The 17,797-nt window shown below is 32.4% G+C and overlaps 1 protein-coding gene and 1 pseudogene across 1 annotated transcript; one reads left to right on the forward strand and one right to left on the reverse strand.

Moving 5' to 3' along the window:
- Positions 1-7,360: 7,360 nt before the first annotated feature.
- LOC130983450 (uncharacterized) lies at positions 7,361-8,459 on the reverse strand. Its single transcript, XM_057907545.1, has 2 exons — positions 7,954-8,459; positions 7,361-7,871 (listed from the first exon to the last, which is right to left on the reverse strand). Exons 1-2 carry the CDS (start codon positions 8,457-8,459, stop codon positions 7,361-7,363), a joined length of 1,017 nt encoding a protein of 338 aa, XP_057763528.1.
- Positions 8,460-15,665: 7,206 nt separating this feature from the next.
- Positions 15,666-17,797, forward strand: LOC130983466 (uncharacterized; annotated as a pseudogene).

Consider the following 17,797-nt stretch of genomic DNA (forward strand, 5'->3'; position numbering starts at 1 on the left):
ATCAAAATTTAAAAAGATATGATTGAAAAAGATATGGTTTTAAAAAGATATGATTGAAAAAGATTTGATTTTTAAAATTGATAACTTGACTAACAAGAAATTAAAATATATGTTTCTAAAATTCAAAGATTGAACCTTTCTTAACAAGAAAGTACAAACTTGTAATTTTTTGAATCAAAACATTAATTGTTAGCAAGGATTTTTGAAAATGTTGAAAGATAAGATTTTAAAATTATGAATTAAAACATGAAAATTTGAAAAAATTTGAATTGGAAATGAAATTATCTCCCTTGTGTCATCTTGGCGTTAAACGCCCAGAATGATATCCATTCTGGCGTTTAACGCCCATGTGGCTGCCTTTTTGGGCGTTTAACGCCCAGCCAGATACCCTGGCTGGCGTTACGCCAGAAATCCTTCTTTACTGGGCGTTTCTCTAAACGCCTAGAATGCTGCCCATTCTGGCGTTAAATGCCTAGAATGCTGCCCATTCTGGCGTTTAACACCCAGAATGGTACCTTTACTGGCGTTAAACGCCCAGAATGATAGCCATTCTGGCGTTTAACGCCCAAATTGCCTCTTTACTGACGTTTTAACGCCAGTGAGCTCTTTTTCTCTGTGATTCTTCTGCCTTATGTTCTGAACCTTCATTTCTCTGTATTATTTACTTGAAAATATATATTTTTTATTTTTGAATTTTTAATGAAGAGAGAGAAAAACAACAAAATGAAATAAAACATAAAAATGCAATATCAAAACAAGTAATGCATGCAAGGACACTTTGAATGTCAAGATGAACACCAACAACACTTTGAAGATCATGATGAACATCAAGGACATATTTTTGAAAATTTTTAAGAAAAGAAAGACATGCAAGACACCAAACTTAGAAATTTTGAATGTTCAAACACAATGATTTTGAAAAAGCATATGAAAAACAACATAAAACACAAAACAGGAAAATCATGAGATCAGACAAATGAAATCATAAAGAACAACTTGAAGATCACAGAAGAAAACAATGCATGAAATTTTTTTTGAAAACTTAGGAAAATTAAAAACATGAAATTGACACCAAACTTAGAAATTGACATTAGACTCCAACAAGAAACACAATATATATATATATATGGTTTTTATGATTTTATTAAATTTTTTTGTATTTTTCGAAAATAAAACTAAAATTACCCAATCTAAGCAACAAGATAAACCGTCAGTTGTCCAAACTCAAACAATCCCTGGCAACAGCGCTGATGAGCGGAATCCAAATGGCGCGCTCTTAATTGCGTTAGAAAGTAGACATCCAGGGCTTTCCATCAATATATAATAGTTCATACTTTTCCCGAGTTTTGACGACACAAACTGGCGTTCAAACGCCAACTTCCTGCCTTATTCAGGCGTTAAACGCCAGAAACAAGTTACAAGCTAGAGTTAAACGCCAAAAATAGGCTGCAAACTGGCGTTTAACTCCAAGAGAAGTCTCTACACATGAAAGCTTCAATGCTCAGCCCAAGCACACACCAAGTAGGCCCGGAAGTGGATTTCTACATCATTTACTTATTTCTATAAACCCTAGTAACTAGTCTAGTATAAATAGAACTTTTTACTATTGTATTGGGAAACTTTTTCCCTATTTTCAAATTCATATGCCATTTGGGGAGGCTGGCCATTCGGTCATGCCTAGACCTTGTTCTTATGTATTTTCAACGTTGGAGTTTCTACACACCATAGATTAAGGTGTGGAGTTCTGCTGTTCCTCGAGTATTAATACAATTATTACTATTTTCTATTCAATTCATGCTTATTCTTGTTCTAAGATATCCATTCGCACACAAGAACATGATGAATGTGATGATTATGTGACGCTCATCACCATTCTCAACTTATGAATGCGTGCCTGACAAACACTTCCGTTCTATATGAAAACAAGCTTGAATGCATATCTCTGGATTCTTGGTTTGCGACGCATGGTTGCCTCTCCTGACAACAGAGCCTTCCATTCCATGAGATCAGAGTCTTCGTGGTATAAGCTAGAATCAATTGGCAGCATTCTTGAGATCTGGAAAGTCTAAACATTGTCTGTGGTATTCGGAGTAGGATCTGGGATGGGATGACTATGATGAGTTTCAAACTCATGACTGTTGGGCGTAGTGACAGACGCAAAAGGATCACTGGATCCTATTCCAACACAAGTGAGAACCGACAGATGATTAGCCCTACGTAACCCGTAGCTGGACCATTTTCACTGAGAGGATGGACGGTAGCCATTGACAACGGTGATCCCCCTACATATAGCTTGCCATGGAAAGGAGTATGAATGACTGAATGAAGACAATAGGAAAGCAGAGATTCAGAAGGAATAACGCATCTCCATACGCTTATCTGAAATTCCCACCAATGAATTACATAAGTATCTTTATCTTTACTTTATGTTTATTTTTCTTTTAATTATCAAAACTCCATAACCATTTGAATCTGCCTGACTGAGATTTACAAGATGACCATAGCTTGCTTCAAGCCGACAATCTCCGTGGGATCGACCCTTACTCACAGAAGGTATTACTTGGATGACCCAGTGCACTAGCTGGTTAGTTCTACGGAGTTGTGAAAAGTGTGATCACAATTTCGTGCAACAAGTTTTTGGTGCCTGGTGCACGAAATTGTGATCTCAGTGGCGCCAACAACTTGGTACGCACAATTGTAATCTCAACCCTTTTTCACAACTTCACACAACTAACCAGCAAGTGCACTGGGTCGTCCAAGTAATACCTTCTGTGAGTAAGGGTCGATCCCACGGAGATTGTCGGCTTGAAGCAAGCTATGGTAATCTTGTAAATTTCAGTCAAGCGGATTCAAATGGTTATGAGGTTTTGATCATTAACAGATAAATAAAACATAAAATAAGATAAAGATACTTATGTAATTCATAGGTGGGAATTTCAGATAAGCGTTTGGAGATGATTTGTTGCTTCTGAATCTCTGCTTTCTTGTTGTCTTCCTCCAATTATGCATCCTCCCTTCCATGGCAAGCTGTAAGTTGGTGGATCACCGTTATCAATGGCTACCATCCGTCCTATCAGTGAAAATGGTCTGGCTATGGTTCTCACCGCAAGGCTAATCATCTGTCAGTTCTCACTTATGTCAGAATAAGATCCATTGATCCTTTTTCGCACTGTCACTGTGCTCAACAGTCGCGAGTTTGAAGCTCGTCACAGTCATCCCCTCCCAGATCCTACTCGGAATACCACTTCCGGGGCCCACTTGGTGTGTGATTGGGCTGAGCTTTGAAGCTTTCACGTGCATAGGCCATTCTTGGAGTTAAACGCCAACTTGGGTGCCAGTTTGGGCGTTTAACTCCAGCTTTGGTGCCCGTTCTGACGTTTTACACCAGAAAAGGGTTTCTGGTGGGCGTTTGGACAACAGTTTGGGCCATCAAATCTCGGGAAAAGTATGGACTATTAACATTTCTGGAAAGCCCAAGATGTCTACTTTCCAACACAATTGAGATTGCGCCAATTGGGCTTCTGTAACTCCATAAAATCCATTTCGAGTGCAGGGAGGTCAGAATCCAACAGCATCTGCAGTCCTTTCTCGGCCTCTGAATCAGATTTTTGCTCAAGTCTCTCAATTTCAGCCAGAAAATAACTAAAATCACAGAAAAACACACAAACTCATAATAGAGTCTAGAAATGTGAATTTTGCATAAAAACTAATAAAAATATATTAAAAAGTAACTAAAACGTACTAAAAATTATGTAAAATCAATGCCAAAAAGCGTATAAATTATCTGCTCATCACATAACCATCAACAACTAAAAGGATAAATACCATTCCACTCTTTGTAGCTAAAAAACTTCCTTCTTTGTATGATCTCAACACCCGCTTCCCTATTGTTGAAAACTCTGTCATTGTGTTCCAACCAGATGTTCCAGATCACTGTAAAGAACCCAGTCAGCCACACCTTCTGCTCTTCTCTTTTCTATTAGGCATGCCAGTCCAACTCTCAAACAGTTCTTTAATGGTTCCAGGAACAGCACAAGCTTTACCAGAACACCTCAACCAAGCACACCATACCTGTCGTAAACTCACATACAAGAAATAAATGATGAACAAATTCCATCTCTTTTGTACAAAGTACACACATATTGTCACTCTGATGAATAACACCTAATCTACTCAACCTCTCTTTGGTATTCACCCTACCAACTAGAACAAACCATCCAAAAAGCTCAATTATCGGAGGTACCACTCCTATCCAAATTGAACTTGTGAAACTATAGCTCGTAACCTCTTGTGCAGGAGTCTCCGACTGTACCACCTGCATAAAAGAGTTAGTAGAAAAAATACCTTTATTATCAAATTTACAAACAAAATAATCCTCTCTACCAATTGATAGCTTTACTAGCCTTAACCTCTCATGAAGTTGGTGAACAAGTTCCAACTCCCATTGCAACAACTCTCTCCTCCACTGGAAATTCCATATCCACTCTAACCCATCCCAAATCCTACATTCTCCTATCACAGATCCTTGTTGGTTTGAAATAGAGAAGAGCCTTGGAAAACTCACTTTAAGAGGACCACCTTGAACCCAATTATCTTCCCAAAAACGAGTTCTTCTTCCATTTCCTACTTTCATCGCCAGCCCACTCAAAATTTTTTCTTTCACCTGTTGTTCTTTTATATTTAATTGACATATGTCTTTCTACGACTCCCCTTTTAAAGGTAAAGTCTGATTCGCTAGCATCACATTAGGGTTCAAGTTGTTACAAGAGCAAACAATCTTCTTCCGCAATGGACAATCCTCCTTTGAAAACCACCACCACCACTTAAACAGAAGAGATGTGTTCCTGAGCACTACATTCCCGACTCCCAAACCCCTAGCCTTTTTCAGTACCTGAACCACCTCCCACTTAACAAGAGGTATAACATAGTTACCGTCCTCCTTAACCACATAAATCTCCTCTGTAATGCAATCAATTTGTTAGCTACCGCTTTCGGCATCTTGTACAGGCTCAAGTAATAGATCGATAGGCTATTCAGCACCGATTTGATGAGAACTAGCTTACCTGTTTTGTTTAGAACCTTCGCTTTTCATAAGCTGAGCTTCTTTTCCACCTTATCTATGATCTGTTTCCAAGTCTTCACCAAGCGCGGATTTGCTCCTAAAAAAATTCTGAGGTATCTAATAGGTAAGACAGCTTGTTTGCACCCCAGTAGGCCACACACATGATCCACCCAATCTTGCTCACAATTCACCGATATTAGATTCGACTTATCAAAATTGATGCTTGATGAGCGGATATTTTATACGCTTTTTGGTAGTATTTTCATATAGTTTTTAGCAAGTTTTAGTTACTTTTTATTATATTTTTATTAGTTTTTATGCAAAAATCATATTTCTGGACTTTACTATGAGTTTGTGTATTTTTCTATAATTTCAGGTATTTTCAGGCTGAAATTGAGGGACCTGAGCAAAGATCTGATTTAGAGGCTGAGAAAGGACTGCAGATGCTGTTAGATTCTGACCTCCCTGCACTCAAACGCGTTTTTCTGGAGCTATAGAGGTCCAACTAGCATGCTCTCAATTGGTCTGAAAAGCTAACATCTTGGGCTTTTCAGCAATATATAATAGTCTATACTTTGCTCGAGATTTGATGGCCCAAACTGGCATTAAACGCCAGCTAGAGACCCTTTTTTGGCGTAAAACGCTAGAACTGGCACCAGAGCTGGAGTTAAACGCCCAAACTGGCACCCAAGCTGGCATTTAACTCCAAGAATGGCCTATGCACGTGAAAGCTTCAAAGCTCAGCCCAAAAACTCACCAAGTGGACCCCAGAAGTGGATTTCTACACTTAGTTACTCATTTTCTGTAAACCTCGGTTACTAGTTTAGTATAAAAACTACTTTTAGGGATTCATTTTGAAACTCATGACATTTTTACATCTCATATTGTATCTCTACGGCATGAGTCTCTAAACCCCATAGGTGGGGGTGAGGAGCTCTGCTGTGTTTCAATGGATTAATGCAATTACTATTGTTTTCTATTCAATCGCGTTTGCTTCTGTTCTAAGATACTCACTTGTACTTCAATATGAAGAATGTGATGAGCCGTGACACTCAGCATCATTCCCAAACTTATGAACGCGTGCTTGACAACCACTTCCGTTCTATCTGAGCTTAACGTAGTTATTGAGCGACAGCTTGAGTGTGTATCTCTTGGGTTTCTAATCCACGAGTTTGACTTGCTTCTCCTGACAACAGAGCATTCAAACTCGTGAGATCAGAACCTTCGTGATAAAGGCTAGAACCAATCGGCAGCATTCCTGAGATCCAGAAAGTGTAAACTTTGTCTGTGGTATTCCGAGTAGGATCTGGGACGGGATGACTATGACGAGCTTCAAACTCACAAATGTTGGGCGCGGTGACAGTGTGCAAAAGGATAGAGAGATTCTATTTCGACACAAGTGAGAACCGACAGATGATTAGCCATGCGGTAGCTGTGCCTGGTATTTTTCATCCGAGACGAGAGATCCGACAGTTGATTAGATGTACAGAAACCATAGCTGGACCATTTTCACTGAGAGGACGGATGGTAGCCATTGACAACGGTGATCCACCAACATATAGCTTGCCATAGAAGGAGCCATGCGTGTTTGGAGAAGAAGACAGTGGAAAAGCAGAGATTCAGAAGACAGAGCATCTCTGAAACCTCAACATGTCCTCCATTACTGAATAACAAGTATCATTCATTTCATGCTCTTTTACTTTTTACAAACGAAATCATCTTTATCACTAATCTCCCGACTAAGAGTTACAGGATAACCATAACTTGCTTCAAGCCGGCAATCTCTGTGGGATAGACCCTTACTCACGTAAGGTATTACTTGGACGACCCAGTGCACTTGGTGGTTAGTTGTACCGGAATTGTGAAAAGTGTGATCACAATTCCATGCACCAATGCTCAGACCGAACATTTGGTCAAAACACTGCAACAACCTCTTATAATTCATAATAGTCTCTGTCTCCGGAGGACAAACAAAATAGTATCATCTGCAAATTGGAGATGTGATAGTTCAATATGATCTCTCCTGACCAGCAACGGATCAATGCACCCATTCCTTACGGCTTCCTCCAACATCCTATGCAAAACATCGACCACAAGCACAAACAAAAGAGGTGGGAGGGGATCTCCTTGTCTTATGCCACTCTCCATTTTGAATGACTTGGATGGGGACCCATTCACCAGGACCGACATAGTGGCCGCACTGACACACTCCTTTCCCCAATTTATCCATCTTTGGCCGAATCCTATCTTCTGTAGCATAATATTCACAAAACTCCATCTGACTCTATCATATGCTTTTTAGAAATCCAGCTTGATAATTGCCGCCTTCTTTCTTTGCGTCTTGAGCCATTGAACCATCTCATAGGCAATGAGGGTGCTGTCATGAATTTTTCTCCCCTTCACAAAAGCACTTTGTGTCTCTCCTACCAATCCCGACATGACTGACCTCATCCTTCTCACCAAAACCTTCGAAATCACGTTATACACACACCCCACCATACTAATCGGCCGAAAATCCTTGATCTCCTTGAAACCCACAAATTTCGGAGCTAGCGTTACCCACATGACATTCGCATCTGTTGGAAGCTTAGCACTTTGGAAGAACCCCATCACTGCTGCAGTGAACTCCTGACCAATATCCTCCCCGCATTGTTTGATGAAGTTCATATTGTACCCATCACTACCTAGAGTCTTAGAAGATTCACAATCCCAAACTGCCTCCCTAATTTCTTCCACAGATGGCAAAACCCCTAAGGCTTCCGCCTCCGCTCCATCAATCTTCTTCACCAAACCATCCCGAACACCAATCCTCAAAGCATATTTTTGTCGATACAGATCCTTATAAAACCCCCCTAATTGCAACATTTATTCTTGCCTGATTCCTCACTAACCGTCCACCAATCATCAGAGCGTCAATCTTGTTATTCCTTCTTCTAGCCGAGGCGATGTTATCAAAGTATTTAGTATTCTTATTCATGTTCCTAGCATATTGGGACCGTGATATCTGCTTCGAATGGATCCCTTTCCTAACATACCACTTTTCACAAAAGCTCACCAACGCTTTCCTTCTAGCCTTCGTTGTACCGTCATAAATGCAATCACTAACCATATTGTCAAGCCTCTTAATCTCCTCCTCAAACATCATTAGTCTCTTATCCATGTCGCCAAAATTATCCTTGTGCCATTTTCGCAAAGGTACCGTCAAAGCTTTTAGCTTACATGTGAACTGAGCATCTCCCAAATTTCTCCATTCATTTTTGACCACCCTCAGAAAATCCTCATGCGTAAACCAGGAATCCAGACTTCTGAAAGGTCTAGGGCCCCCTCTTACTCTTGTAAGTTTCACAATCAACGGGTAATGATCTGATAGTCCTCTTGGTCCTCCTTTTAGCCGCATATCAGGAAATTTCTCAGTTCACTCTATATTGACCAAAACCCTGTCAATCCGACTACAAGATCGATCTTTGAACCACATGAACTTCCTATCAATGAGAGATAGGTCCATCAACAGCATATCATGTACCCGACTTTTGAACTCTTCCGCTAACGCCAGTAGTCTAGTCCCCCCTTTGCGATCTTCAACTTGCAATATCTCATTAAAGTCTCCCAAAAAGCAGAAAGAAACTTGACACAAACCCACAATATAGCTCAACTCCTCTCACACCACCTACTTCTCCTCTTTCCCATGCGCCCCATACACCAGACAATAACCACATCTCTTTTTTCAGCACCAAGCATGACCACTAGATTGAAATATTTTTATCTGGTTCTTTAAATTCCTGCTTCTACTTTCTCCACCATAAACAAATCCTCTTTTTGTCGGTATTGATAAGTTTTAGAACCAATAATATAGCATACTCATCATCTTATTTAAATTTAAAAAAAATAACCATTTCTACCCACTAATATTTAGAACGCTAATAAAACTATCCACAAAAGAACGAAGCTAAATTTATGCTTATAAAAAAATGAGCTTTGTGCGACAAAACTATTCAACCCTTAAATTTTTGTTGACTTTTTTTTAAATTAACCAAATTCTCCAAATTACCCCTACCATTTATCTTAAATCTCTAACAACACCATCATCTCTTTCTTTCGAAAATCCAATTTTTAAATGCCTCCATCACCACCATCACTACCACCAGTATTGCTATCACCTGATTCATATCACAGTTGGCGATATCGCCTCTCCCGCACATTCGGATATCTACACTTGCAAGGAATGGACCAATAACGCTATTCGTTTCTACTCACCGATATTAAAGCATCTGATTACAGGTAGCTATCTTTCACCGGCGTCGAAATTATTGTGTGTGAAAACTCCAACAGGATAAGATATTTTTACGATGAGAGAGATCGACGTCAAGAGCACCGTCGGGATCTCTTGGAAGGCGATAAAACCGCTAGTTAAGTCCAACTGCAGTCATCAAATTTCACTCCATTAAAAGTTTTGCCTTTATTTTTTTAGGTATGGATATAAATTTAGTTTTGTTCTTATGTGAATAATTTTGTCTTGATTGTGGATAAAAATTATTTTTTTTTAATAAGAGAGAACTTTTATGATGTGTGGTTAAAAAATTTTTCGGTGTCTCATAAAATTAATTATTTTTTAGAATTAAAATAAAAAATTCAAAAATAAATCATAAACTATTTATTAGATTAAAATATTAATATTTATATAAAAATACGGTAACAAATTCGAATAATTAATCATGATGATGACTAATAAGAATTTAAATTACATGTGGGAACAGCTCACTCACCGATGATTTCTTAAAAATGTGAGATGAAAAACTTCATTACGTTTTGACTTTATTGCCACTTTTTTTAATGGGCCTTAATAAAAAATAAAATAAACAAGTCCCGTTTCAAATGAGGATTGATGAAATTATCCTTACTCCTTACAACAATGCTCCTCAATCTTATGTCGTTTTACCACTTAAGACTTGAGATTATTATAACCACATAAATATAGTAGGGATTACCTTCACAAAACCTAACTCGCCCGGTTTCTTATTATTATATGATGAAGGAGAATTAATAAATAAATAAACAAAAACGTCCGATGAATAATTACCAGAATCTAATTCCATCATATTATTATTCGTGTTGGTCTTTTGAGATAAGGATGCATGCACTGCACCATCAAAGTATAAACATTAATAAGTTAACGTTCTTTTCAAACATTATGCTAAAGTATTACAGTTTTCGCCTCCTGCATGTGGGTCCCTACGGTGGCTAAACTCAAACAACATTTAAAAAATATTTATAAAATTAAAATTATACTTTTCATATTTTGATAAAACTTTTTATTTAAATTTAAAATATTATTAAATATTAAAAAATATTATTTTAATTTTTACAAAATTTTTAAATATTATTAAAGTTAAATAATTACCATAACTACGATAAACATCATATTTATTCATGGAGCTATAAATTATATATGTTGAATAGCCGCATTAGTTTGAATTATCATGTGGCAGGTAAAACGTTTTACCGAAAATTATTGAAAATATATTTATTTTATATTTATTCTATGTTAACTGTCAAGTAGTACATTAAAAATTAAAAACATCATTATTATACTACTAAAATATGCTCTTAAAATGTAAAATATTTACATTCATATATAATAAATGAATTATATTATATGTATACTAAAATTAGCTATCAAAATCAGTTATTAATATAAAATATATGTTAAAATATAAGTACATACATGTTAAAAATAAATTAAATTATATATATTTATACATAAATATATTAGTGACTGATTTTAATAACTGATTATGGTGTACGAATAATATTTTTAATAATAAATATATCTAAAAAACATTTGACATATATAGTTAATAAAAACATGACCTCATATTTTATAAAAATGTTAAGAAGAGTAATACAGACACAATAAAAATAATAAAGATACAAGCTTTTCGACTAGACTTTTAAGAAATTTATTTTTAGTAACTTAGGTAATCAAAAAAGTTTTTTTTTTGTTAGATCTTTAAAAAATTTGTTATTGACAACTTAGATCAAATAGATAAAATTAAAAGAATTAACACTAAATATTATTTTAGATTGGATCGTTCAATTTTTTCATATAACAAGTAAAATGAATTACTCATCTTACTTAAATACATATTTGTGCATTATAAATACCATAAAATTTATTCATAAAAAATTACGTAAAATATCTTATAAATGTACTTAAATAGACTATTAATTAATTAGTTTAGAAGTGGACTAAATTTTTTGAGAATAAAATAATAAAATATAAAATTAAATAAAAAATATCACTGTAAAATTAAATCTAACTAATTTAAATTAGATTTGATTTGATTAGATTAGATTAAATTTGATTTAAATATTAAATATTTAAAATTTATTAATTAATTTAAATAAGATTTGATCTTCATAAATTAGAGCAAATTTAATCTAAATTTTAAGCATCTAAAGATATAATAATTAATTTAATTTATGTTTGATCGTATTAGATTATATCAAATTTGATTTAAATTTAAAATATCTAAAAATACTATTAAATAAATAAAAATCAAATAAAATCTTTTTACAAACGTTAAAAATAAATTTAATTTAATTTTAATTAAATAAATTAAAATTTTGTATCTCTCAAGTTAGTACAATTATTTTTTAGATAAATTATTACTTTTTTATGTCCAAAATTAATATAATATAATTTTTTTAGTATTCAAATATTTAAATATGATAAAATTATTATTTTATATCTTATTTCTAAAATAACGGAAATACCCTGTTAGCACGTATAAGATGTGAATTAATTTTACTTTAACTGTAACCAGCTAGCATGCAATAAATTAAACTTTTTGAGGGATGAGTGCATTTGATTCTCTTTCCACGCTAGAAATTGATCATGTAAAGGAAAATTAAAAAAAAAAAGAGAAAGGTAATATTATAAAATAAAAAGTATAAGCCATGGACTTTCTCAGAAGACATACACGCCTTTTCACTCGACTCAACCTGCAACAATTTATTCTCCTTCATCCAAATTAAAAAGAACTAAAAAGTCCTTTATGATAACTCACTTTTTTTGTTTGCAAATCCTTTTGGGTTAAAAGCAAAATCATTTAATTTGTAGGACAAGAAACATCAAACGTGGGATCCCAACACTCACTCCCAACAAAATCATTTGTTTTCTTTTAACAAGTTTGAAACCCCACCCAACATATCACTAGTTCAACACATACATTAAATTTTAAAGTTTTTGTTGTTACATTCTTCTAAATATTTTTTAAGAGTAATTCTTAGCATTATTACTTCGGTTAAACACCTTTGATAAATAAGAAATGTGTTGAAACATTAATAAAATACTTTTCCTAATTAAAGTTTATAACTATTTTCTTTAAAAAATTAACAAAAAGAGTAATTACCCAAATTAGTCTCCAAGAATTTTAAAATCAGTCATTTTAGTCTCCAAGAAAAATTAATACACAGATCAATTCCTAAGGTTTTACTCCGATAAATTAATTAGTCCCCAGTTCATTTTTCGGCAAAGTAATTACTCAGATTAATCCCCAAAGATTTAAAAAATGGACATTTAGTCACACAAAAAAATTAATGTACAAATCAATTCCCAACATTTCTTTCTGTTAGACATAACAGTCTTCCGTCCAAAAATAAAATAAAATAAAATTATTATTATTATTAATTGTACAATAATATTGTACTATATTTTTTTGTATTTTTGGACAAAAAAATGATAAATTTATTCATTATATTCATTATATATATATATATATATATATATATATATATATATATATATATATATATATATTAGAGATTATTCTACAAAAATTCAAGGTTAAAACTTAAAACCATTTGATATTTTTGTATTTAATATAATTAAAAGATGTGCTATGTAAAAAAAAATATGTTTGTATTAAAAAATATGTATTAAAAGAAATTATTTTAATTTGGATTTGTATTAAATACATGTTTTTCTTAATACAAACATATTTTTTAAAATAGTATATTTTTTTATTATATTAAATACAAAAATATCAAATAATTTTAATCTTGAATTTCTTGTAAAATAATCTCTAATAATTTTATTGATTATTATTATTATTATTATTATTATTATTATTATTATTATTATTATTATTATTATTGAGTGACTATATATATATAAATACCTATATAAGAATCTAATGAATAAATTTATTGTTATTTTTATCTAAAAAATACAAAAAATTATAGTGCAATATTATTATGTAATTAATAATAATAATAATAATAATAATAATAATAATAATAATAATAATAATAATAATAATAATAATAATAATAATAATAATAAAATTATTAGAGATTATTTTACAAAAAATTTAAAGTTAAAACTATTTGATATTTTTGTATTTAATATAATCAAAAGATGTCCTATGTAAAAAAATTATATGTTTGTATTAAAAAATATGTATTAAAAGAAAATATTTTAATTTGAATTTATATTAAATAGATATTTTTTTAATACAAACATATTTTTTAAAATAGTACATATTTTGATTGTATTAAATACAAAAATATCAAATAATTTTAACCTTAAATTTCTTGTAAAATCATCTCTAATCATTTTATTTTTATTATTATTATTATTATTATTATTATTATTATTATTATTATTATTATTATTATTATTATTATTATTATATATATATATATATATATATATATATATATATATGTGTGTGTGTGTGTGTGTGTGTGTGTAAGAATTTAATGAATAAATTTATCATTATTTTTGTCCAAAAAATATAGTACAATATTATTGTGTAATTAATAATAATTATTTTATTTTATTTTATTTTTGGACGGAGGACTATTATATCTAAAAGGGAGAAACGTTGGGGATTGATTTATACATTAGTTTTTCTTGGGGACTAAAATGTCCGTTTTTAAAATCTTTCAGGACTGGTCTAGGTAATTACTCTACCGAAAAATGAATTGGAGACTGATTTGTCTATCAGAGTAAAATCTTGGGGATTGATTTGTGTATTAATTTTTCTTGGGGACTAGAATGTCCTATTTTAAAATCCTTGGGGACTGATTTGGGTAATTACTCTAACAAGAATATTATATGCATATCAAAATTCAATCACCAAATTAATTACATATGTTTGTGAGTAAAAAACAAGAATAAGCCATGGGGAGAAAGAATTTACGTGAATAAGCCAAAACAAAATCCGTTTCACCAATCAACCAATGCACAAATATATGTAATTCGAATCACACTACACTACAAGAAAATGAAACATTTGTAACAAAAATTTTGTATCAAATTTAAAATTATTACAAAAAAATAATTTTTTGTAATAATAATTGGTAATTGTTACAAAAGAATAATATTTTGTAACAACATTACAAGTTGTTACAAAACATGATAATATTTTGTAACAACCTGATTTTTTTTTGTTACAAATTACGTTAATTTTTGTAACGAGATGGTGTTTTGTTACAAAATATTATAATATTTTGTAATAAAAAAAAAGAAGTTGCAAAAATTTGAAATATTTTGTAACAAAATATTTTTTTATTTCAAAAACTCCAATTGTTTTGTAACAAAATATCTTTTTGTTTCAAAAACTCCAATTGTTTTGTAACAAAAAATTAATTTGTCACAAAATTCAATATTGTTTATAACAAGTTAATTGTTTGTCACAAAATATAAGTATATTTTATAACAATTTTTTTTTTAAATATTAAACACTTTAAGAATAAAAAAAATTATGTATATATTTTTTTTAAAATTATTTTATTTTGTTTCAAAAAATAAAATTTTTTACATACTGTTTGTATTCATTAATTTTTAAAAATGGTAAATATTATTTTATATTCTTTTAAAAATTAATATATAATTTTTTTAATAATCAAATTTTTAAGATTAACAAAACCAATTTGAATTTTATAATTTTGAATTTTATTTTAGAAATTATTTATTTTATAGATAAAAATAAAAGAAAAAATATCTAAAAAGTTATTTAAAAATGAGAGATTACACTTTTATAAATACTTTAAGTTTAAGACAATTAATAGTTATGTATAATTTTTATTATAATTAATTATTTTATACAAAGAAATTAAAATTTTGGTAATAGAAAAATAATAAAATATCATATAATTTAATTTAGACAATAGATATTTCAAGTTTAACCCATGTTTTATAAAATGACTAAAATATTCATTTTATGATTTAAATTAAAAATAATTATTTAAACTCATTAATAAATTAATAAAATTATGTGTTCTGAAATTAATTTTTACAGTATTATATTTAAATCTTAAATTATCATTTCTATTTCAAATATTTTATATAATTGTTATATTATTTGTATATATTTTACCTTAACTCTAGAATTACCAAATAAAATCTTAATTTTACTAAATTCCTAAATCTATTACCCTCAATCCCTAAACTTATATTCAGATAGGGGAAAGAAAGAAAACGGGAAACAGGGAGAAGACAGAAGGGGAAAGGGGGAAATCAGAGAAGAAGAGGAAGGAGAAGAGAGGGAAGGGATAGCGCCGGGAAGGGTACCACTGTCGCCGCCGCTGCCGTCATATGGGTGAGAGGGAGAGCTCGCGAACGGGGTTGCTGCCCAAAGCTGTTGTCACCATTGGAGCTGCACGAAGCCATCTCCATCGTCGTCGCCGTTGTGCTTCATCGCTGCCGTCGCTCGCTAGGACTCGTCGCCATCGTCGTAGCCATCGCCGTCGCACACAGAGGGGAGAGAGAAGGGAAGATCCACGATTGGCCAAGAGAGGGGGGAGTCGAAGGACGCGTTGGTGGGTGTTCTCTTCATCGCCGCCGTGGGAGCTCGCCACCACTGTGAAGATGAACCGAGGCAAGAATTCTTACTCTTGATTTTTGTTCTGTTTTGCTTTTGGTTTTTGACCTGTTCTTGCTTCTAGTTTTCGTTCTGATTATTAGGGTTTGCGATTCCATCCCCTTTGAAGAAATGTGAAATGTGAAATGTGAAATGTGATTAGGGTTTGCATCACCAACTGTGTTATTTTTTCTTGTTCTTTTTACATGCTTTTGATTGCTTGCTGGTGTTGGTGTTGTAGTGGCAAACATATTATTCCTTGATTCTCCTGCTGGTGTCGGGTTTTCGTACTCGAATAAGATGACAGATCTGTACACATTTGGTGACCAGAGAACAGCTAATGAAGTTGTCACATCTGTTTATCATGTCGATTTTGCTTTGTTCATTATGATCTTGAGTTGGTTGTGTGCTTGTATTTGGGATCTTGGGGTCTCTGAATTTGCAGCTGAAGATGCATATACATTTCTTGTTAAGTGGTCTGAAAGATTTCTTTAGTATAAGCATAGAGAGTTCTACATTGCTGGAGAAAGCTATACAGGTAATTGATTGATATACTAGTTTTTTCTTAAATGTTTTAGAATACTAATTTTTAAAAATTTATTGCAATTTCTGGAGAAAGCTTTTGTTTTAGAAAATTTGTTGATTCAGTTACGATAGATAGATGAGATTCTTTACTAGAGTCGATATATGAATTCATCAATGTTTTGTTTTTAGTACATTTTAGTACAACTGATTCTTGCCAACTTTGGGTGATCAATTTTGTTGTTGTGGCAGATACATTATCAAACCACTGGCCCAGAGATATGGAAAGGTTCGGAAGGAAAAGTCGACATGCTTGTATGTGGGATAGGTAGTGGTGGTACCATCACTGGTGCAGGAAAATATCTGAAAGAGTAGAATTCTAACTTAAAAGTTAGCTGTTCTTTAGATACATTTGCAGAAGATAATTTCTGCTATAATCATAGTGTTATTTTCTTATGTTATCATTTTTCTTTTGACTTTTTGTAGTTGATTGGTGTGGAACCAGCTGAAAGTTCAGTGCTCTTAGGAGGAAAACCTGGTGAGTTACAACCTCTTCTGTGTGACAATGACTTTCTTGTATTTTTTTTAAAAGAAGGTTATTTATTTATTTGATGTCCTCAAGGTTAAGGCCCACAACTTCATTTGTAGTACCCAGTGATTTGCAATTTGTCATTATTAATGTGTAGGTCCATACAAGATTCAGGGGATTGATGCAGGCTTTGTCCCCGGTATATTAGAAGTCAATCTTCTCGATGAAATCATTCAAGTAAGCTTTATTTAAGAGTTGATAAAATGTTGTGATTCATGAAGTCAAACTAATTTTATGTTTTGTTAACTCTTGAGATATGTTTAAATTGGTAGATATTAAGTGAAGAAGCTATAGAAACTGCAAAGCAACTTATGCTTAAAGAAGGCCTGTTTATAAGTTCTCCAATGTATATGTATTAGTATTCTGGTGTGACACTTGTAATTTCTGGTAACATATTCAGTTAGTGATCAAAGAATATTTGATATTGTTAATAACCTTTTGTTTTGTTTTTTGTTTTTCTTTTGTTTGGTAATCAATCTTATTTCAGGTTTATTCTCATCAGTAACTTATTTTTTCTCAAGAAACAGATCTCACATGTTGGATTATTAGCTTGCTCTGCAGCGATGTGTTAGAAAAGATGCTTGTAAGTAGTTGCACTCCAAGCAATCAATAATAAGTTGAACTCCAAATCACAATGCTTTTATCTTCATATAACTTAATTTTTACTCGGATGAAGATAGTACTATGTGTTATTTTTTAATTTTGGTTTTCATTGTTTATATTTGCAGGTGTACAAAATTGATGCCAACATGCTAG

The sequence above is a fragment of the Arachis stenosperma genome, chromosome 1 (genome assembly GCF_014773155.1).
Source record: "Arachis stenosperma cultivar V10309 chromosome 1, arast.V10309.gnm1.PFL2, whole genome shotgun sequence".
Taxonomy (NCBI): Eukaryota; Viridiplantae; Streptophyta; class Magnoliopsida; order Fabales; family Fabaceae; genus Arachis; species Arachis stenosperma.